Source organism: Alternaria viburni, assembly GCF_023758015.1.
Source record: "Alternaria viburni strain BMP 2772 chromosome Unknown scaffold_2, whole genome shotgun sequence".
Taxonomy (NCBI): domain Eukaryota; kingdom Fungi; phylum Ascomycota; class Dothideomycetes; order Pleosporales; family Pleosporaceae; genus Alternaria; species Alternaria viburni.
Genome location: NW_026055771.1, coordinates 318,608 through 339,236, shown reverse-complemented (window position 1 = coordinate 339,236; position 20,629 = coordinate 318,608). Strand labels below are relative to the sequence as shown.

The window sequence follows — 20,629 nt, the reverse complement described above, 5'->3', positions numbered from 1 at the left end:
GAATGCGCGTAGAGATGTGCGACGATGAGCGATGGCTGGCAAAAGACTCAAAAGACACTCATGTACAGGACGAGGTGAAGGAGGGAAAGGAGGGGAGAATATACGAGCGAAGGCGAAGGCATGGCAATGGCAAGGAAAGAGCTCTGGGGAGCTTCGGGACCTGCATGATGCGGGCCTGTGGAGTGCCCACGTTCCGGCTTCACGGCACTGAGACGCTAAGATCGGCCTCGGAGTGTAGGAAGCTTCCAAAGCTTTGGGTGTCGGCGGCAATGGCAGTATGTGAAGGCTCACGCCCCGATACAGTAGAACCGGAGTTATCATGCTTGCTCTCATCCCAGGTCGTTCGAGATGGTTATTCCCAGCTGCAGCTCCCACGTGTGGCTCAACGTGGCCTAGGCAGCTCATGCGGCTTCCCGTTTGGTGATGAGGTCACCGTTCTGGCATTTCTAATCAGCGCCTTATCGGTCCCTCGGACCATTCGCCTCGGGCGACGGAGCGACTCCATACCCAGGAATATCCCCATCGTCTTTTACCTCTTTGCATGCGATTGTTTGTATTGGACGATATTGTTGACATCGTTGCATTTGACGCGTCCGCGTAAACCTTATCCGCACACCGCTGCAGTGCCACGATGGCGCCGTACAACTCTGACCCGAGCTCTTTCCCCGATCCAGTGGATCTTACGCATTTCCTGTCACGCAGCACGAGAGCGCGCGAAGCTTCTTCTGTCAAGCAGTTCTACAAGTACTTCCAGATTCCCGGGATCGCCCAATTAGCTGGAGGTATGCGCGCGTCTGACCATATGTTTTCGCCTCAGATTACTGATTCCGTCCAGGTCTCCCCAACGATCACTATTTCCCCTACGACACGCTCGAGGCCAAAGTCGCACAGCCGAACCGATGGCAGCCAACGCCAAACAAGCCCGTCGATCCGCCCGCCGACGATCCTCCGACCGCCCAATTCGCGAAGACATCCATCTCGGAGCGTAGAGACAAGGAGCCACCTGCGTCGCGCCTCGTTGTGCCCAAGTACTCCAATGTGCCAGATCCCCTGCGCATGATCGACCTGAAGTCTGCGCTGCAATACGGCCAGGCTCTGGGATACCCCGCACTATACCAGTTCATCCGGCAGTTCACGAGGGAGAACCTACATCCTTTCGTCCCATACAAGAACGGGCCAGAGGTCATCTTGACCTGCGGCTCTACCGATGGCTTCTCCAAGACGCTGACAGCGCTCAGCAATGAGTGGTCAGCCGAACATGACCCTGTCGACGAGAGGCCAGGGCTGCTGTGCGAGACATATTGCTATATGAACGCCATCCAGACCGCCAGGCCACGAGGCTTCAACATCGCGCCAGTAGCCATCGATGACGAGGGAATGATGGCGCATGGAAAGGGAGGTCTGCAAGATGTTCTAGAGAACTGGGACTACTCAAAGGGCCGCCGCCCACATGTCATGTACACCGTCACCATTGGCCAGAACCCTACATCAGGCACCTTGTCGGTACAGCGCAGAACCGAGATTTACGCGCTCTGCGTCAAGTACGACATCATCATCGTCGAGGATGACCCATACTGGTACCTACAGTACCCGTCCTCGTCGCCTAGCAGCGTTTCTCCCAAGCCTACCAAATCTTCCGGCTTCGAATTCCTAGACAGTCTCATTCCTTCATACCTCAGCGTAGACTACCAGGGTCGCGTTGTTCGTCTCGATACCTTCTCCAAGACGGTGGCCCCCGGGTGCCGTCTTGGTTGGATCACCGCGCAGCCTGCACTCGTAGAACGTCTCCTCCGCATTACCGAGACTTCGACCCAGCAGCCCTCAGGCTTCGTGCAGTCCATGATGGCAGAACTGCTCATGGGTCCTCAAGCCTCGAACGACCCTGGCAAGGGCGGCGCGGCCGATGGCAGTGGCTGGAAAGTGGATGGATGGGTACGCTGGCTAGAAGGCCTCCGAGGCAACTATGAGCGTCGCATGCAGAAGATGTGCGACACACTGGACGCTGGAAAGGAGGCTGTAAAAGCTGGCCGCCGAAGGAGTCTCGTCGACGTCGCTGACGAAGAGGATGACTGGGCCGTGGTCGAGAAGACGCAGATCTACTCCTTCGTTCGACCTCTTGGCGGCATGTTCGTGTGGGTGCGCTTTGACTTCGCGTCCCACCCGCTCGCCAAGCAAGTACCTGCCGCCCGCCTTTCTAGGGCTCTGTGGGTCTTCTGGACCTCGAAACCCTACCTATGTCTCGTAGCTCCCGGTACGATGTTCGCAGCGAACGAGGAGATCAAGGCAACGGACAGCTTCAACTGCTTCCGGTTGTGCTTCGCCGCATGCCCTGCGGAAGATGTAGATGATATCAGCAAGAGGTTTGTAGATGGCGCGCAAGCATTCTGGAGGATTAAGAGCAAGAGTAAGATTGACAAATTATTGGAAGAGGAGGAGGTAGCGGGCGTGGATCACGTTGCGGGTATGGCGGTATTGACCGGGATGTGTTAACGGATTTTCAAATATACATTAGGAACGCTATATACAACCAAACTTGATGGTGGAGTCACGCTATGCACTCCCGTTACTCGCTATTTTTACTTGGAGACCTTGGCGTCCGCGATGATGACGTCGGATGCCTTCTCAGACAACATGTAGAGGGGAAGAGCCAGGTAAGTGCCGGGAATCTTGGGGAAAGCGGAAGCATCGACGACACGGAGACCCTCGACGCCACGAACCTTGAAGTTGCCGTCAAGAACAGCCTTCTCGTCATCGTCGGCACCAATAGGGCAAGTGCAAGAGGCGTGGTGGCCCCAGGACTCGTACTTGGCAAACTCCTTCCACTGCTCGTCGGTCTGAACCTGCTTTCCGGGCCAAACCTCCTTGAACTTGCCGTCAAGAGGAATGAGATCCTCAAAGACCTCGCGACCGTACTTCATTCCCTCAACAAGGGCGTCAAGGTCCTCGTCACCACCGACAGCGAAGTTGCGCTTGCGGATCTCAGGCACATCTTGGGGATCAGCGCTACGGAGGGTAACAGTACCAGCGTTGTTGCGAGACTCAGCCTTGAGAGTAAGCCAGGTCCAGGCGTCGCGGCCAAGGGTGGCGTTGGCGAAGAAGTCAGGGTAGTATCCGTTGAAGTACGCGGGCCATCCAGCGACGAAAAGATCAGCGTTACCGTTGGGAGAGTTGCTAGCCTTCTTGGTGATGGCAAGCGCGATACCGTTGGTGGCGTAGACACCCTTCCCAATTCCAAGCGTGCCAGTCTCCCACTTCTCGAGGCAGGGGTCGTGGTCACCTTCAAGGAATGTGCAGCCGTTGAGAAGAGAAATCTTGCTGGGTGCTTGACCGATGACGGGGATTTCGTAGCGGTCCTGGAGGTTGGTGCCGACACCAGGTAGGTCCTTGACGACATTGATGCCGAATTGCTCGAGTTCCTCCTTGGGTCCAACGCCGGAAAGCTTCAGGATCTGAGGGGTGTTGAAAGCACCAGCTGACAGGATGACCTCGCGAGTAGCAGTGACGGATCCCTTGGTTCCCTTGCCAGCAGCAGAGCCGGACTGACGCCTTGGGTCAGCGCCGTAGAGAGACTTTCCAGTCAAGAAGCTGACACCAGTAGCCTTGGGTGTGGTACCGTTCTGGTTGAAGTCGACGTTGGTGACGAGGGTGTTGAGCTGGATGTCGAGATGGTACTTGCGGCTTCCATCCCGGTTCTTCGCGTTGATGACTTGGTGAAGGAAGTCGACGGGGCCAGCACGCTTGTACTCAGGAATCTTCATGGCAAGAGGAACCTGCCACATGCCCTCGGCGGAATCGCGGTTGGCGCCAGGGTTGTTGATGTCGCGGAGCAATACCTGGCCGAGGCCAGTAACGGTGGTGATGAGCGAAGAAAGAAGGTTCTTGCCCATACCAGTAGCAGCAGCCAGGACGAGGGAGATGACCTTGAGGTCCTGAACGATCAAAGTAAGGTCGGTCAGTGAGGTCTCGAGCCATCCGGAGAATCCGTGTCCAACAACGCTGTTGGGTAGGTAGCGCGACTTCTCCAAGCGGGTGAAGTACTTGCGCATGTTGCTGGGTGCCCAAGAAGAATCGCCAGTGATGGACTGGAGGTACTCCCAGTCACTCTCGTATGGGTATACAGTAATGAGGGCATTGTGAACAGTGCAGCCTCCGAGCGAGCCAACACGGGGGTATAGAACACCGAGGGGTTTGGCGCCGGCGGGAGGGCTGGGTCCAGTGTACCGGGTGCCGTCGGTCAACTCATAGGTGAGCTTGGTGTCCCTCCTCTGCTCTTCTTCGTCGTCGAAGTGCTTGACAAAGTAGTCCCATCGCATGGGCTCATACTCGGCGGCAACGGAGTGCAAAACGGGCACGTTGTACTGAGTGGTGTTGGTCTGGTCATCACCGGCCTCAAGGAGAAGGACCTTGTGGCCAGCAAGAGCTAGCCTGGCTGCGAGAGGTGCACCGCCGGCACCAGATCCGACAACGACATACTCGTAGTCTTCAAGAGTGGTGGTGTTGGTAGCGCTCACAGCACGCTTGACATTCTCGCCGCGGTAAGGAGTGTGCTCGGCGCCGTCGCTGTCGCCTTGTTAGCACTCATTCGTTGATATTGCCACGTGATAACATACATGATGCGTGCAGAAGTGAAGTTGGTAAGTAAAGAGAGGACGGCAAGAGCCTTAATGACAATCATGGTGACGAAATTAGAGGTAGTAATAACCTTGCAAAAAAGAAGAGACAAAAAGCAAAGGACTGGATATACAACGTCGTTGCGAGAACGAGTGTGGAGAGAAAGCGACGAGGGCTTCCCTGTGAAAGCTTATATTGGCATGCAGGACAGCCTCGCTCAACCATCACGAAGCGCCACCGGTAGTCGCGGTACACGTGGTGAACATTACGATCATCGACCATCTACCCCTTTGGTCCTTGACATTTCACGAATGCGACCTGCGGCTAAACCTCCCCCTACAGGTCAGCCTGTTCTTACCGCATGAGGATGGTAGTACAACCCGTGCGCTAGTGGATCCAGGCGCATGGTAGAAAGGCTTCCCTTGTCGGACGGCATCCTCGCCCGCACTGACAAATGTGACGAATGCGAGGCTCTTGAGTCAGCGTAGGACAGAAATTCTCCTAGCTGCAGGTCAAGAGATTGAGCGGGGAGACGAGGCGTTGTTTGAAGCTAGACCGAACTTCCACCTGGGAGCACTGGAAGTCGGGCCGAACCTGGCTGGCGTAAACTTACCTCCATGTAGCAAGGAAACTCCCGCGAGATGGCTGAACTTTGCAAGTCAACGTTCAAAGTTAGAATGTAGCCGTCGTCTAGCTTGAATCTCGCTCAATCTGGATATCTCATGATAGTCGTCGCTGCTGCATCCAATATATGCACCTTGGCATCCTTCTGAACCTCTTCTGCCGGCGGCACGCCTCGTCGCTACCGTACACGGTAGTTACGACTGCCCAACGTACGCCGCAAACGTCATCGGATAACCACGCCGCGAAAGTCTCCACCTCAAATTTCACAACCCAAGTCGATCGAGGGCTCCAGCGCGGCCACAAGAGGACGCCTCGAAGGTAACGTACCTGTATCGATCGTAATCCATGCACGACTCCACTATGCACGTGCTAGAATCGACTTGGCGGTCAGGGTGGGCCTCAAGGGTCTATGAACGAGTAAGAGTCAGCGCCTGTTGCTCCAGAGGATTTCCATCCCCAACAACGTCCATCGCAGCCAGCTTCCGATGTGTGCTGGAAAACATCCCCGTCTGCATAAGCACGGCAGAAGGTCTTGGTAATTCTGCGAGCCGTCCCCAGGGATGTTCGACGACATCGACTGTGCCAGAGACAACTTCTGAAGGGCTTGTCAAAATGAGGGAAGGTGCGCGGTATGTACACACCCTGGCTCCGTGACCGGGTGTGCAAAGGCAGTTCCCCAGCGACTGAATACGGCATTTGCAGAGCAATCCCTTGCTCTCCACCCCTCTCGGTGTCTTTCGTAACCCGACCTGCCAACTCTCCACCGATCCATATTTCGGTATGATTTCCCCTTGGCCCGGGTGGGAACGCTCAAGTGGGCACATTTTGTGTTATCGCAACTCCACACGAGCGCCGTGCAGATTACTTGCTTGGTATTTACTGTAGTACATAACCTACTACCTTCAAACCTTCGTACGAAGCGTTGTCCGAAGCCAGCCGCTATCGCCTTTTCCTCAACTCTATCATTTTGCCTTTCTTTTACGACACCTGCACATGATATTTCCCAATGCGGTTAAGAACTGTGATAGCTTTTCTTGGGGCCTTCGTGGCTGCCGTTCATGCTCAGAACCCGCTTGAGGCTCTGGCGGCACATATGCCAAAGTGCGCTGTATGTGTTCTTATATGAAGACTGTAACTGAACTCATGTCTGACATATTCGTATAGCTGGCATGTTTTATGGAAGAGCTTCCCAAGTCGACATGCGCCACAGACCTCACCTCGCAGTGCTTATGCACCAACACTGCCCTCAATCTTGCGGTAGCCGCCTGCTCCCAGAAGACATGTACGATCTATGAGCTTATGCGTGAGTATACCCTCGTAACGTGCAGGCCGCATACTTGGATACTGATGCGTAGCAGAGACCAAGAATATCACCAGCACTGGTTGTGGAGTACCTATTCGTTACAAGGGTGACTCCTTCATGGCTATTGGCATAGCCGGAGCTGTTGTCGCTATATTAGCCTTCATCCTGAGGATGGCCGCTAGTATAGGCAAGAAGGGCCGCCAGGTATCATGGGACGACTTGACGATGTTTATTGTTGTCTTGATTGCTATACCTCCCGCGGTCTTTACCCATTTCTGTAAGACGATTTCGACAGACCCTTGGCCGCCATTTTACTTACAACGTTGCAGTGGTTAAAAACGGTCTTGGACGAGACATTTGGACTCTCAAAGCTGACCAGATCACCAACGTCCTGTTCTACTACTTCCTTGGAGAAATCTTTTACGTGACTGGCCTTGGTGTCTCCAAGATCTCGATTCTCTTCTTCTACCTTCGCGTCTTTCCGGCCAAGAGCTTTCGAATCCTTACTTACAGCGTCATGGGCGTCTGTGGAGTCTACACCATCGTATTCTTCGTCGTCACCCTCATGCAATGCCGGCCCATCAGCATGGCTTGGGATCAATGGGATGGACTCCACGAGGGCACCTGCAACAACATCCATCTCCAAGGCTGGATCGCGGCCGCTATCAACATCTTCCTGGACGTCGTCGTCATGGCGCTCCCGATGAAACATCTAGCAGCGTTGAACATGGGTATCAAGAAGAAGGTCATGGTCATGTCCATGTTTGGTGTCGGTATCTTCGTCGTCGTCATCTCGGTCATTCGCTTGGAATCCCTCATCCACTTCTCGAATACGCAGAATGTCACCTGGGACTACGTCGACGCCGGTCTATGGAGTCTTATCGAAATCGACGTTTCCATCGTCTGCGGATGTATGCCTGCTCACCGGCTATTGATCGCCAAGTTCTGGCCGAAGATACAGTCGACAATCGGAGCAAGCAAAGCCCTTTCGACGAAAGGTTCAAAGTTCAACAGTACCAACAACACGACCATCAGCTCTACGGCCCCCGAGAAGTCGGTCCGCCTCTCCATAAAACCCAAAGCAAAGGACGAGAATAACTTCATTCCATTGGACGACATGGACGACAACAGCGATCGAGCAATGTTGACGAAACGGGACACCGAACGAGACTCTAGGGGTTGGATCGTGGCAACACATGAGGTGGAAGTCACGCACAGGAATGCTTCGGTGGTCACAGAGAATGCCAATGATGGTAAGCCCCAGGACTGGAACAAGCCTCCTATGATGGGAAGAGAACATGTATGAGCCTTCATGGGCAATATTGGTGTTGTAGCCATTTGGCGTCGACACAAACGGAGTACAGGCGTCACAAGCAAGGATATCCCATAGACCGTATCTTCAGAGAACTGTATAATGTACTATATCTTCTACACACCTTCGGTCTTCTCATCGCTCCCGCATTCAAGACATCATGTCCAGCGCCTCTCAACACTGCCGACGTGGTGCCGTTGCGTACATGATGATTACATTTTCCAGTCACGGTGTACATTGTAGTCACGTCAGTAAGTGGCATGACTAGAGTCCAGGCTTGATCTGGACTCAGACTAAGCGCCGAACTCGGGCGTGAACGACAGTAGCGCGTGGATGCAATGGGTGGGATCGTCCACGGAGTGAAGCCAACAGGCCGTGCTGGGTTCAGAAGCTAGGACGCGGGGAAAGGAGCGTTAAGCCGCTCAGGGCCCATAATGCAACCACGACAGGGATTCTACCAAGGACAACCCTTCTCGAAGACCACTCGTACCAAGGGGGGATTCAACATCTGCGCGTCCCACTGAAAATGCCAAAATTTTCGCCACTTATCTCTTCCGACATCTTTGCTTCGGTGCTTCTCGAAGGCGTCAGGTGGGCCTTGGACATTACGTATGTACGTTCATCCGAAGGATCTCCGCCAAGGCATTTAACGATTACATTATCTGTCGTACTATGCTACCGAACTCCAAGAAGAGCGATCAAAAAAAAGTGAGTTATCAAAGTTATGTATGTTATATGCAAAAGCGCGGTTGGCGACAGCATCAACCTTGGAAGCGTTGAGGGAACCGGAGCGGACCGCAGGGGTAAACTCACAACCTTCGGCTTTCTGGATACAGATAAGCTTGGCCCCAGTTGGACGGGCCGTTTAATTAATCGGACCTTCACACTGCGTCTCCACTATTGGCGATCTGCCTGCTCTTTCCTCTTCTTTCGAGCCCTGGCATCGGGTGTATTTGTTTCAGACCACTTTTCGGGTATCGTCAGCCTTGCTCCTTTTCAACATCCCAAATCGACTGAGTTGGATCTTCTTGTCTAGTCCTCTTTCAGTCTTGTCCCTGGCATAAGTGGAGTCTGAACTCGGTGGCATTTACCGTGCCGCGGTCGTTCATGATCTTCCCCACGATTGTCCTGGGATTGTTTAATGATGATAGTCGTTGCTTCTCTGCCTGGGCAAACAAAGTGGTTAGCTTGTCACTTTGCCAGAAATCCTCCGATGCAATCGAACGCTCAGCTATGCCACATCCGCATTCAGCAGTTCGTCCGCGTCTCACCGCCGGCTCATCTCCATGTGGCTTACGCTTACATGATGCTCGTAGACACCACCATCTAATTACTATTCCCTTGACTCTCTTTGGCTGTTTGTCTAACAGGTATCTTTTCGAACCGTTCCGCTCGCTATGAAGTTCTCGTTCTCTATTCTCACCCTCCTTTCGGGCAACATCTTTGCCAATGCCTTTCCTTCTTCTCTGCATCATAAGCACCTCGATGGCCTCACACCCGAAAAGCTGAATGCGGCTATTCGATCGGTGGAGGAGTACAAGCATGCCAAGAGACTTCTCGTTGATGTAAAGAAACCCATTGACATCACTGGCAAACACGCCTTCCAAGCTCCCAAGAAGAACGACCAGCGCGGACCGTGTCCTGGACTCAATGCTCTGGCTAACCATGGATACATCTCTCGCGATGGTGTCACCAGCTTCGTGGAAGTGGTGGCCGCCATCAACCAAGGTTCGTCTGATGCGTCTCAAAGTAGACTGGCCAACTCTAACACGCGTGATATCCAGTGATGGGCATGGGCACAGAGCTGGCTCTCGTTCTCGGTATCATGGGTACTGTCTGGACAGGAAACCCACTATCGTTGGATCCTGGTTTCTCCATCGGAGGCCCCACTGCTGGCACGAACAACATCCTAGGAAACCTGCTTGGTCTTCTCGGTAAGTACATCACTCCGACGTATTCCAGATGTTATCATGCTTACGCCCTCCCAGGTAAACCTCGAGGTCTTCAAGGTTCGCACAACTGGATCGAGTCAGACTCATCGCTCACGCGCGATGATCTTTACGTGACCGGTGATGCTTGGACAATGAACATGACGCTTTTCCGCGACTTCCACGATCGTGCCGATGAAAACGGTGTCCTCTCCATGGATCTGCTGGCCGACCAAGCTGCCCGCCGCTGGGAGTACAGCGTCGCCCACAACCCAAACTTCTATTATGGGCCCGTCACTGGCATGGTCAGCCGTAACGCTGGCTACTTCTTCCTCGGTCGTCTGCTCTCGAACCACACAGCTGAGCACCCCGAAGGTGTTCTTACCCAAGAGATCTTCCGCAAGTTCTTTGCCGTGTATGAGTGTGCGAACGGAACCATGGAGTATCGTAAGGGCCACGAGTCAATCCCCGAGAACTGGTACCGAAAGCCGGTGGAGTACGGCCTGATTCCACTGAACTTGGACATCATTTCGTGGGTCGCAAAGCATCCAGTCCTTGGCAGGTACGTATTCAAAATCTTCCACCTTCAGTGTTGAGTGATAGGCTGACATCTCTTGATAGCATTGGCGGCAACACCGGCACCGTTAACTCCTTCACCGGCCTCGATCTCCACAATGTCACTGGCGGCGTCCTCAATGCAGCCTCCCTGCTCGAGAACAACAATCTCCTGTGCTTCGTGTTCGAATTGCTCAAGACGTTCCTGCCCAACTCGCTCTCTCCGCTGCTGTCGACCCTCGAAGTCCCGATCAGCTTGGTGACGGATACCCTGGCTTCGCCGCTGTTGAGCCTCGCGTGCCCGGCATGGAAGGACATGACCGAGGGTGGCGAGCCGCTATGGGACGGTATACAGAACACCTTCGCTGGTGCACGCAAGGCGGGTTCAAGCCTCTAGTCCAAGCAGGGAATGGCCTGCAGAGTGCGATGTACCGCAGTAGTGACATAATTATATTCTCTTCTCTTGTCTAATATAAGCTGTTAACGGACTGAGCTCGCAAAATGTAGTAAAGAATGCGCAGGCGTGTTTGTGTCGCAGTGGACAGCTGCGGTAGGACGCATGCAAGAATTGCTGAGTGAAGACCGTGCTCATAACATTGTGATCGATATCGGCTTTTGCTTACTAGACTACGCTACGTGTAGCTTGATGAGTAATTGAGGTAGCTCCTTAGTTCCGACAGAAACAGGAATAGATGACTGTTGAGATCGTGACGCAGATGTCAGGGCAGAGCGTGAGGTGGTTGGGAGACGCGTTCGCGTCGCGCTGGCGAAGAAAGCCTTACCGAATACGGACTAGCTCCTCTACCATGAACACCTGCATGAAAGTCACTCTCTTGCAGACATGAAAAGCCGGAACGGTTTGGACAGACGCGGATGATTATCTGCTGTGAAAAATGAAATGAATGTTCTACAATGCCTTACCATCAGGTCGAGGTGGTGGTGTTGAGGGACCATTGAGTGCTCACAATGGCTTTGTGCACGCCAGAAGCGCAGCGATCACGGATGAAAGTGCGCACTTTTGCAATGTCTCGTGTTTATCCTCTCAAGATAGTGGTAAGCGTTCACGATGTTTGGAACGTTGAATAGTGCTGTACAAGGTTGCATTCCAGTGGTGATTTATTTTCCCTGCTCACGATAATCTAGGTACCTGACGTTCCCAAGGTCGCTTCATCAGTTCAGCTCCAGCTGTCAACCATATAGTATACCGATACCCCAGACATGAGTGATAAGACGCCTGAATTCGGCACAATCATGAAGCATGCGTTGGCATACGAAGAAGCCGTCGAAAAAGGACAACGCCTCTTGGCTCTAACAATCGCGGATATCACCGACGGTCCACCTCAAAGTAAATTTCAGGACATCGATGACCTGGAAGTATGGGGTTGGTGTACTTTCACTCTTGCTAGCCCGAGTCCCACTCCTGCTACGAACCTAGTACGAGCCCTAGGCCCTACCCTCAAGTCTTCTCCCACTACAGCGGGTATCCTTACCAATCACGACGAGACCGTTACGGTCGACGGTAAGACCTATCCAGCCACCATGGCGCATTTTCACAGCGTGATAGAACCCGAGGCCGGTATTTTGTTGGCAGAATGCAACACGACCCCGGAAGCAATGCTGAACCCATATAGGAATCTGGATCCAGCGACGTTGGTAGCCAAACTCCCAGAGCTGCGACATTGGTCCGATGTTGCTTTCTTGCAATGGAAGAATGTATGTACTAACTTTAGGTCTCGGTACAACATGCCAGAACTAAGACTTGTAGTAAGATACCAGGTTCTCAATGCGAATACACGAGCCATCTGTAGCATCATTCTTGCCTCTCTTCGTAAAAAACGACAGGAAACAGCTGAGCCAGGAATCTCGTATGACTCCTGGCTTCCGAGATGGCCAGGTATAGCTTTCCCAATAGAGTCTGAAGAGGCGATAGCGTTATGCGGCACACCCAATGGAAGTGGCGTACTGCATTTGCTCGCTCAGCATAAGGCGAAACTGGGCCACAAGACTATTCAAGAAGTATGCTTGTATTATGAAGATGAAGATGATAAGGGGTTGCGAGAAGTTCCGACTCTGATATTCCATGTCCAGGATGTTTGAGTAAAGCTAGGTAGCGAGGCCGTATGGGGGTCAAGTAGAGATGGATTACATTAAGACCTTTGTAAAAGCATCGCCTAGTCCCCTCTCCGCAAGCCATTCCTCGATCGCCTTCATGTCACCTCTATTCGCTCTTTGGCCGCGTCGCTCACCGACTGTGTCGGTAATTTCAGTCATGTCTGGGAAGACTCGCTTTTCACATTGCTCGCGATGTCGCTCGCTGACTTTCTTGTGATGGGCCGGGATGTCGCCCCAGCTTTCCGTTTTGATGTACTTCATGTAATCATCGATATTTTGTGATCCGCCCTCGACGCACAGAAGACCTGGCTTGCCAGCGTAAAGAAAGCCGGTCAATTGGTAAGAAGGAGCAGACTTGATGAAGTCGTCGCGTTTGGAGCGTGTGCTGATCGATGGAAAATAGAACCAAACTCTTACCAGCGGTCCAGCGTCCACAGCAGTGAGATCCGGGCCCAGTTCCGTCGTCTCAATTTCCGTTAGGTATTCGACTGCAGCTTCTCTGATGTACTCGATTTTACTGAGCAGGTCTTCATCTTCTGGTATGTCCGACGTCAACCGCGACGTGGCGGCTTTGTTCATCCATTGCGGTTGCTGCACCCGAACCTTTACGGTCGGTGGGTCTAAAGGCGGCTTATCACCGCGAAACGCGAACGGTACCCCAATATCCAGACGCAATGTCCTTGAATTCGGCGACTCTTCGTTGGGCGTAGATACTGGCAGGTCAAGGATGACTGGGATGACCGGCGTATATTTGGCTGCAGATCTAGACCGAGCATCATCGGTATCGCGCAGGATATCTAGTATTCCCTGAGAGTTCTCGTCGAGTGTGATCTCGTCAGGGTACATTGCCAGCAAAAGCTCAACTTGGCCAATCTGAAGCTCTATCAGATCGGCTGGTAAGATCTGCCATTGTTGCATGTCTGTCATCATTGAACGGTAGATAATGATAGAATTTCTGAAGGTCGGAAGTAGTCGGAGGGGGCTGCGAGATAGAGTGAAGTTTGATTCAGGTTTGACAGGTAAGAAGACGCGCACTAGCGGAAGAGCGAGGTCGGCGCCAATTTTCGGCTACCAGCCACGCGGTGAGCCACAACCGCCACCCGCATCGGGATTGTCGAAAGAGAAATCAGCATCAAGCATTGCACGATGATAGTTCAATCCAGATTTTATTTTTGTTTTCAACATCAAAGCCTGACCCCTATGCAGGTGGAGATGCCTGAGCTTGTTAGCCTTAATTTCGTCCCGTGCTCTTTTCCCTCCACGTACCTGCCACATGTCGATTATCACACTCGACGTTCCGTTCCTTCTGAGGACGCCTACAGCAGCCACATCGTTCAACCACGCAGCAGTTCCGTTTGTGTCGGTTTCGAATTGTCCTCGCAACATCGTGGGGGCACCATCCGCAGCGGGTGGGAGTCCTATCGTCTGGACGTATATGAAGGTTCCGTCATCGGTCTGGATATTGTATCGGGCGTCTGGTCGGAAAGCGCCTTGCGCGTCTGTAAGGCGCCAGTCCGCGCCGAGATTGAGAACTTTGCCTTACAAGATGTGAGTGACATGACGTCATGATACATAAGAGCACGAGGCACGAGCTGTCGAAGAGATATCCCAGCCTTTTCTCATGATCTTTGAAACACGATGACATGTTTAGGCCAAGAGGACTACTCACCACTTATTCTTGGGCCCTTGAAAGTGCCTCCAACGATAGGGATGACGATGCGTTCTTGCCCGGTTGGAATAGAACCGAGCGAGAATCTTTCTCCCAGGAGCGCTTCCATGTGGTAAATTAGGGTCATCTGAGGTGGTTCTGGTGCGCTTTGTGCCATTGTGAAGGTAGTAACAGCAGCAAGTGCAGTGATTGGGGTGAAGAGTCGCATGGTGAAAGCAGCGGTAACGTTGCTAGATACTAGTTGGAAACTCTAAACGCAACGACATCATAGTCGCATAGCCAGAATATATACATGTGCTACGTGCGGTGACAAGCTTCCATGCCGTTGCCAGGTACCGAAGATGACGTACAGCTTTAGGTTCCGCGTTCCTGCAGCAACCCCGCAATCGGCAATTCCTTTAGATCTACCCCAAATCAAGATGCCGGCTCGTTTTCCACCACATCCCATGGGGAAAATTGGTCCCTCGTCGCATCGCATTCACTCACTTCGTCATTAACTACCGTTACCGACGGGAAATACGTTGTCGCGCGCGAAGATGTCATAACACAAGAGCGGTCTGCTATTCTCTCGTACTAGCCCGTGCCCAAGTGTGCCATCCCTCTGCACCTGCCGATCAGCAATGCAATCGATACGTGGCCCACTGCATCACGAAGACACGCCGACACCCGTATGAACGATAGAACGAGCATCAGGAAGGTCAATACCATGGCGCAATCGTTCGGCGCCCGACGTCTTCAGCTCTGTTGCGCAATCGCAAATCTACCGGCAGCCCTACCCGGTCGAGGCGGCTGGACACCACTGATCTTCGAAAGAATGCGCCGAGTTCCCAAGGTACGCTGCCATGCTTCACCTCAGTCTCTCCATAGCTTGAGAAGCAGCTTGCCCGCTGGTTGGTTAGCATAGCTGTAATGCACCTATCCAAAGAGGCGAGCACAAAATCTATGGGAAAAGATGAATACCTACCTAGGTGCCTCCCAACCTAGAAGTACACGTTGCCTTGGAAGCTCGTTGACTTTATCGCAATCCAGTATTTCAGTTTGTACCTTGAATGAGGCGCGAGGCACATTCCCTCTCTACCCATGATGCCCCAGCTCCATGGCATCGAAATTCACGCTTGCGGGCCATGAGCTGCTAACACGACACTCCAGGCTATATATGGTCGAAGCGGCACAAGTATGAGCATGCCTCATGGTTGCAAAATGATTGGACAGGCTCGCGCGCGAAAGCCAGAAGGTCCCATGATCACGAACAGGGCCCACCTTCAAGACGATTACCACCCACCTGTGTTATCTTTGTGGAGAATTTTCTTCACGACACGGCCTTCAATCGTGGCTCGAACGTCCAGCCAAGGCATCGTGGCCCACAAGCTGGACGGTGATCATTGCCCAGGCGTCAATGGGCTCAAATTCCAAACCGTGGCGACGCCCCTCAACATCACCCTAGGGTTGTTACGAAGCACAATCTTGTCTAAGAAAAAGACGAGCTATCGGGTTCTTCTCTCCATTGTCTCCCTGTGCAAGAAGGTAAGACGTCTCAAGCAAGTGACGCAACCCATAATTTTCCCCGGCCGAATTTCCTTCACGATGTGGATATACCGCCGCGCCGGCCCGACCAGATCTCGTAGAATGCTTAGACCATAGCATTTCGAATACAATGGCTAGCGAATGTGACTTCCCCTTTGAAAGCAGCAAAATCGATTAAGGTCGTACTGTTCGAAGAAAAACCCGACTTCTTCGTTGCTCATGACTGACTGGCTGCATCGCTATCTCAGTCTTGCCAGCGAGCTTTCTCTCACCAACCAGACAGCATGCGTTAAGCAGACTGGTGTTTGTATCCATGCGTAGCAGCGGTGAAGCTGCTATCGCTAGCCACGGTATTGCTTCGGAGAGGGTATGGTTGAGTACTATTTTATTTCGTTGTGGAGTAGGCCAACTCATGTGCGATATGAATAGGTATAAAAGCTACACGTTATGAATCATTTTACGATCATCTCTCCCGTCACCTTACAATACATTCCACAAGTACGCAGCAAAAGCAGCAATGAAGCTCTCTTCTTTTATCACACCTGTCTGCCTCTTGGGCGTAGCAGCATCAGTCGAGATGACTCAGTACTCCACAGGATCTGGGGTCGAAGTCGGTTTTGAGTCCTTCGTCAAAGAGTACGATATCCCATGATTCTTCCGCAAACGGCAAGAACGACTAGAGCACTAACCCAAACTTGTAGGCTCTACGCCTCCGCGGAGGACCCGTCCGCTACAAGCACTTTTACCGATTTCTTCACACCCAACGGGCAGCTCATCGTTCTTGAGAACACCGCTACTGGCTCCGAAGAGATTGTCGCGCTGAAGGAGGAGCTTCTCCCCGTAGCCGGCAACAAGCTTTGGAACCATCTTCCTAACGTGACCACCGTTGATTCAGAAACAACCGCCGAGAAGACATACCAGGTGCTTGGTGTTATCGAAACGAGATACGACGGTGGAAACTGCTCTCAGGCCTAGTACGTTCCAAAATCACAACTCCGTGAGCATTGTACTAGTCTGATGGAGTATACTAACGATGCAACTCCCGCAGCTACTCGACCCGCTTTACCGTTACCAAGGACGCCAGCGGATTACCCCAGCTCACACCCCACAGTGGAAGCCTCGTCGCGTACGACGATTTCATCGTGAGCCCATCAAACACGCCGACCGATATAGCTTGTGGAGCTTAGTGCGAGCGCTGGGGGCACGGCCCAATGACTAAGATCTTTTCGCGATTTCGAATTGTACGCAAAAGGCATGAACATATTGCTAGCGAAAGTAGAGCACATCACACATTTAGTCTCATGTTGTAAAATCACATTGATACTGTCTGCATTCAAGTAGTTAAGGCGACTTTAGCGCCATTTTCGTATCAAGCTCGACTGAGATGATGAATGCCTACCCAGCGTGGTAATATCGACTGTACGCGTGTCAAGCTCACACTGGCTAGATTTATCACTAGATCGCTGTACATGTAGACGTTGATGACAACCCGTCAACGCACAGCTGCCATTCCAACTCTCACAATGATTGGTATTCATCATAAATATCATTCCATATTTACTGATCTATTCTTTCCCACCAGTAGCCCAAGCACCAAAAGTAAAGCAAGTCTCACAGACCATCCATGTCCTCCACAGACATGGTCAAGACGTCCTTGCGCGACAAATATGTCGTACTCGAAGAGGCTCCGCAGGGCTTCCACGGTGGCAAACAGAACGTCGGTGTCTACGTTGTTAAGTATCGCCCTTTGAATAAAACATGCGTCGAAAAGCGCGTGACTGCGTACCAAAACGGTGTCCATTCGATCCACAGCGAGATTGCCACCATGGAACAATGCCGGAGTCATCCAAACATTGTATCAATCATGGAGAGCGACACAGCAAATCTTGATCACACGTATGGTTCAATCTGGATGCAGCACTGCGAGCTCGGTTCTTTGGATGCGATAATTATGCGGTACAAAGAACGCGAGATGCATCTCCCAGACGAAGGTTTCTTTTGGAAAGTATTCTGGGATATTTCACAGGCTCTCTGCTATCTTTGGACGGGGCAGGATTACAAAAAGACACGCGATTACGCTATGCAGGGCCGACCAGTAGAGGGCCGTGTACGTGGTTGGAACGCCATTCGTCATCGCGATCTAAAGCCAGCCAACATCTTGTTGACATGGTCTAGCACTCTAGCTGGCGACATGATGAATAGCTACCCGACCGTAGTACTCTGCGACTTTGGCTGCAGTGTAAAGTCTACGGATATTAGTTTGAACAACCAAGCCGCAAAGCTTCTCGCTTGGGAAGACGTCGCTTTCGAGCCTCCGGAGTCTACCTACAGCGAAAGAGGAGACATATATGCGCTCGGTCTGATTTTGCTGTGCCTGGGACAAATGCGACAGCGTCCTAACATGGATGTTCTCGATCCAGAGTGCGATCCATTAGGATACTCTAATTACTTCCAGTTGGAACTGGGGTCGCTAGTTGGAGAATGCTTGGAGCCAGATCCAAGTGACCGACCGGCACAAGAAATTTTACCCGTGGTGGTTTGGGAAGGCTACCAGGAGTGGCGCTCATACAGTGGTGGCGACGGTAAACCACTACCAAAATGGGCGTTTGAGTAGATTCACGTATGTGATAGAGGCTCTCGGCATTTGGGTTGAATATGTAGGATTGTGAACAGAAGTGAATATGTACAAATTTATGAAGTCAACAATAGCGAACATGGAGTGCTCGGCGAAGTGGAGTTAATGGCCAGCAAGTTTCGTAATCGGTGGTGTGTTCGGGTAGAAGCTTGCCGGCATCGTAGGAATAGGAATGGGACTGGCTGTACCAAACGCAGTCTGGAGGTTCTCTTTCATGGTAGGTGCAGAGTAACCAGTGGGTGCAGCATTTTGAGTGCTGGTAGTGGCTGGATAAGCGCCCCCACTTCCCTTCTTCAAGCAAAATCCGCTACCGTAACCATTCTGGCATTGATAGATGTTGTTGCTGCCTTTCTCAGTCCACATGGCCAAATCTTCGATGGTAATGTCTGTGCAAGGCGCCTTTTCTGCGCAGACGACTTTGACAGGCCCGCGGTTCAGGCCGTATTCGACTGTTCCCTTCCAATTTCTAAATGTCATGTTGCTCAACTGCACGCCATTGCCAGCAATAGCGCTCATCGAAGCCCACTTTTGATCGATGTCTAGAGACCAGGCGTTGCCGTGACCGATGAAATTCTCGAAAACAACATCTTCGACGTAGCCGCTGCCACCATTAGACTTTACCATCATCATCTGGTTAGATTTCCAAGTGTAGATGTTCTTGTATACAACGGAAGAGATGGCAGTATCAGCGCCAAGAGAGCCCATGGCGCAGCCACCGCTCCAGTTGCAGTAGATATTCTCGATCAGGACATTCTTGGAAGGCGACTTTACGGTTACGCACTCGTCTTTGTTAGTCACCATGATATCGTGTACCCAGCAGTTGGTACAGGTGACGTCGACACCGTCGAGACCACCCCAGTCGCCTCCGCGGATCGCCATGTTGTAGGCTTCGCCGTTCGTGCAGTTGTTGATTACGAAGTGGAACATGGGCGCGTCGACAAGAATTATGTCGTGGATCCCAAAGTTGGTCGATTTCTCAATGCGAAGAAGACGCGCGCCATTTCGCTTGCCGTTCTTGTGGTCTTGGTAACCATTGCCTGTAATTGTGATCAGCACTGTGACGGAACATGACCGATCTCGAATAGCATCCTTGCGTACCCTGAATAGCACCCTTGCCAGTGCTGCTGAACATCTCGAAATCGTTGGCATTCCTGATGAACATCATATTTCCAGCATCGGTACCCGTACGGTAGATGGTGCCGTCAAGCTGCAGCGCCCACGCCTTGCCACCCTCAAACGTGACCCAGGTGTTCAAGGCATAGTCTCCGGAAGGAACAACGACAGTACCACCTGCCTTGCAAGCAGTGAATGCCTTGAGAAGGGCTGGTCCAAGATCTGTGGACTTATCGGCTTTCGCGCCATAATCCATAACGTTGCAGCTCTTCTTGGCCGTTTTGGCCGCGTGAGTGGTTAAAGGCCCGACCTTGCCCGACAGCTGTGCGAGTGCCGGTGCAATAGCAGCCGCTGCAAGCAGGAATTGCGAAAAATGCATCGTGAATGAAAGACCTGCTCAACAGGAACGAATGACTGGAGTGAAAACGAGCGACAACGAAAACAAGACTGAAGAGTGAGAGAATCGAAGCCTGAGAGTAGAGTGGGATATACGTGGATGGTGAGGCTAGACACGAAGGCCATCTGCAAATCCTAGCACAGATCGATGCCAATCTCATGTCCCTGGTGGGCCCGCAGAAATGATAGCGCCCCTATGTTGCACCCCCGGAAAATCCAAAGGCTGCGACGAGAAGCACCACGCTGCCGTTATGTTTACTGATCTAGCAGACCGTGTTCGCCATGGGAGTACGTTCATCCCCCGTGGAAGACAGATAAATTGTCCGAAATTTCCAGAAGCATGCTAGAGCGCGCGTCAGCTCATCTATCGCGAACAAGCCTGAAGCAAGCGAGCCGACGACCGTCATGTCGGTAATGCTTGTCGTAATGCTTAGTATAAACGTGTTTCAACGTGTACGCCTCGAACTTCGGTGGCGCACGCCTTGAGGCCGCTTTGCCAGATTGATTGATGGATTACTATCTGTTGGGTGTTCGTGGAGATGAACAGGCGCGAGCCGAAGCCGATGTCGTGAGCTAGGAAGGGATTCGTGGAAACACGGGTTCACAACTTATGAAGGACCAACGTGCATTGAGACCATTTGATGAGTTCCTTCCGTAGCAAAATGTCCCGAGAAAAAAACGTATCGCAAGCAGCAAAATATATGTTGACACTGCTGAGTAGATTCATCCTTAGGGAGAGATGGTGGCTGGGAATGGAGCTGTCCATGTGGGTTCGCCTCAGCGGGTGACGCGTTGATATCGGAACTCTCGGAAACGATCGGAACGAGACGAGTCGCATCTCGCCCAA

General features: G+C 52.3%; 9 protein-coding genes across 9 annotated transcripts; 6 read left to right on the top strand and 3 right to left on the bottom strand.

Annotated features, from left to right (window-relative positions):
• Positions 1-631: 631 nt before the first annotated feature.
• J4E79_001041 (uncharacterized protein) lies at positions 632-2,490 on the top strand (the record flags this gene model as incomplete). Its single annotated transcript, XM_049349952.1, has 2 exons — positions 632-782; positions 836-2,490. The coding sequence occupies 2 exons, from the start codon at positions 632-634 to the stop codon at positions 2,488-2,490; spliced, it is 1,806 nt and encodes a 601-aa protein (XP_049215111.1).
• An 86-nt stretch (positions 2,491-2,576) lies between these two features.
• Positions 2,577-4,675, bottom strand: J4E79_001040 (uncharacterized protein; the record flags this gene model as incomplete). The annotated part of the gene is made up of 2 exons (XM_049349951.1): positions 2,577-4,560; positions 4,611-4,675. The coding sequence occupies 2 exons, from the start codon at positions 4,673-4,675 to the stop codon at positions 2,577-2,579; spliced, it is 2,049 nt and encodes a 682-aa protein (XP_049215110.1).
• Positions 4,676-6,655: 1,980 nt separating this feature from the next.
• On the top strand, positions 6,656-7,844 carry J4E79_001039 (uncharacterized protein; the record flags this gene model as incomplete). Its single annotated transcript, XM_049349950.1, has 2 exons — positions 6,656-6,815; positions 6,868-7,844. 2 exons carry the CDS (start codon positions 6,656-6,658, stop codon positions 7,842-7,844), a joined length of 1,137 nt encoding a protein of 378 aa, XP_049215109.1.
• A 1,403-nt stretch (positions 7,845-9,247) lies between these two features.
• J4E79_001038 (uncharacterized protein) lies at positions 9,248-10,730 on the top strand (the record flags this gene model as incomplete). Its single annotated transcript, XM_049349949.1, has 4 exons — positions 9,248-9,578; positions 9,635-9,784; positions 9,839-10,340; positions 10,400-10,730. The coding sequence occupies 4 exons, from the start codon at positions 9,248-9,250 to the stop codon at positions 10,728-10,730; spliced, it is 1,314 nt and encodes a 437-aa protein (XP_049215108.1).
• Positions 10,731-11,551: 821 nt separating this feature from the next.
• J4E79_001037 (uncharacterized protein) lies at positions 11,552-12,089 on the top strand (the record flags this gene model as incomplete). The annotated part of the gene is made up of 3 exons (XM_049349948.1): positions 11,552-11,852; positions 11,898-12,046; positions 12,084-12,089. The coding sequence occupies 3 exons, from the start codon at positions 11,552-11,554 to the stop codon at positions 12,087-12,089; spliced, it is 456 nt and encodes a 151-aa protein (XP_049215107.1).
• A 386-nt stretch (positions 12,090-12,475) lies between these two features.
• J4E79_001036 (uncharacterized protein) lies at positions 12,476-14,271 on the bottom strand (the record flags this gene model as incomplete). The annotated part of the gene is made up of 3 exons (XM_049349947.1): positions 12,476-13,348; positions 13,712-13,944; positions 14,115-14,271. 3 exons carry the CDS (start codon positions 14,269-14,271, stop codon positions 12,476-12,478), a joined length of 1,263 nt encoding a protein of 420 aa, XP_049215106.1.
• Positions 14,272-16,215: 1,944 nt separating this feature from the next.
• On the top strand, positions 16,216-16,825 carry J4E79_001035 (uncharacterized protein; the record flags this gene model as incomplete). The annotated part of the gene is made up of 3 exons (XM_049349946.1): positions 16,216-16,274; positions 16,340-16,612; positions 16,687-16,825. 3 exons carry the CDS (start codon positions 16,216-16,218, stop codon positions 16,823-16,825), a joined length of 471 nt encoding a protein of 156 aa, XP_049215105.1.
• A 437-nt stretch (positions 16,826-17,262) lies between these two features.
• On the top strand, positions 17,263-18,252 carry J4E79_001034 (uncharacterized protein; the record flags this gene model as incomplete). The annotated part of the gene is made up of 1 exon (XM_049349945.1): positions 17,263-18,252. The coding sequence occupies one exon, from the start codon at positions 17,263-17,265 to the stop codon at positions 18,250-18,252; it is 990 nt and encodes a 329-aa protein (XP_049215104.1).
• Positions 18,253-18,375: 123 nt separating this feature from the next.
• J4E79_001033 (uncharacterized protein) lies at positions 18,376-19,765 on the bottom strand (the record flags this gene model as incomplete). Its single annotated transcript, XM_049349944.1, has 2 exons — positions 18,376-19,310; positions 19,372-19,765. 2 exons carry the CDS (start codon positions 19,763-19,765, stop codon positions 18,376-18,378), a joined length of 1,329 nt encoding a protein of 442 aa, XP_049215103.1.
• Between the last annotated feature and the right edge of the window lie 864 nt (positions 19,766-20,629).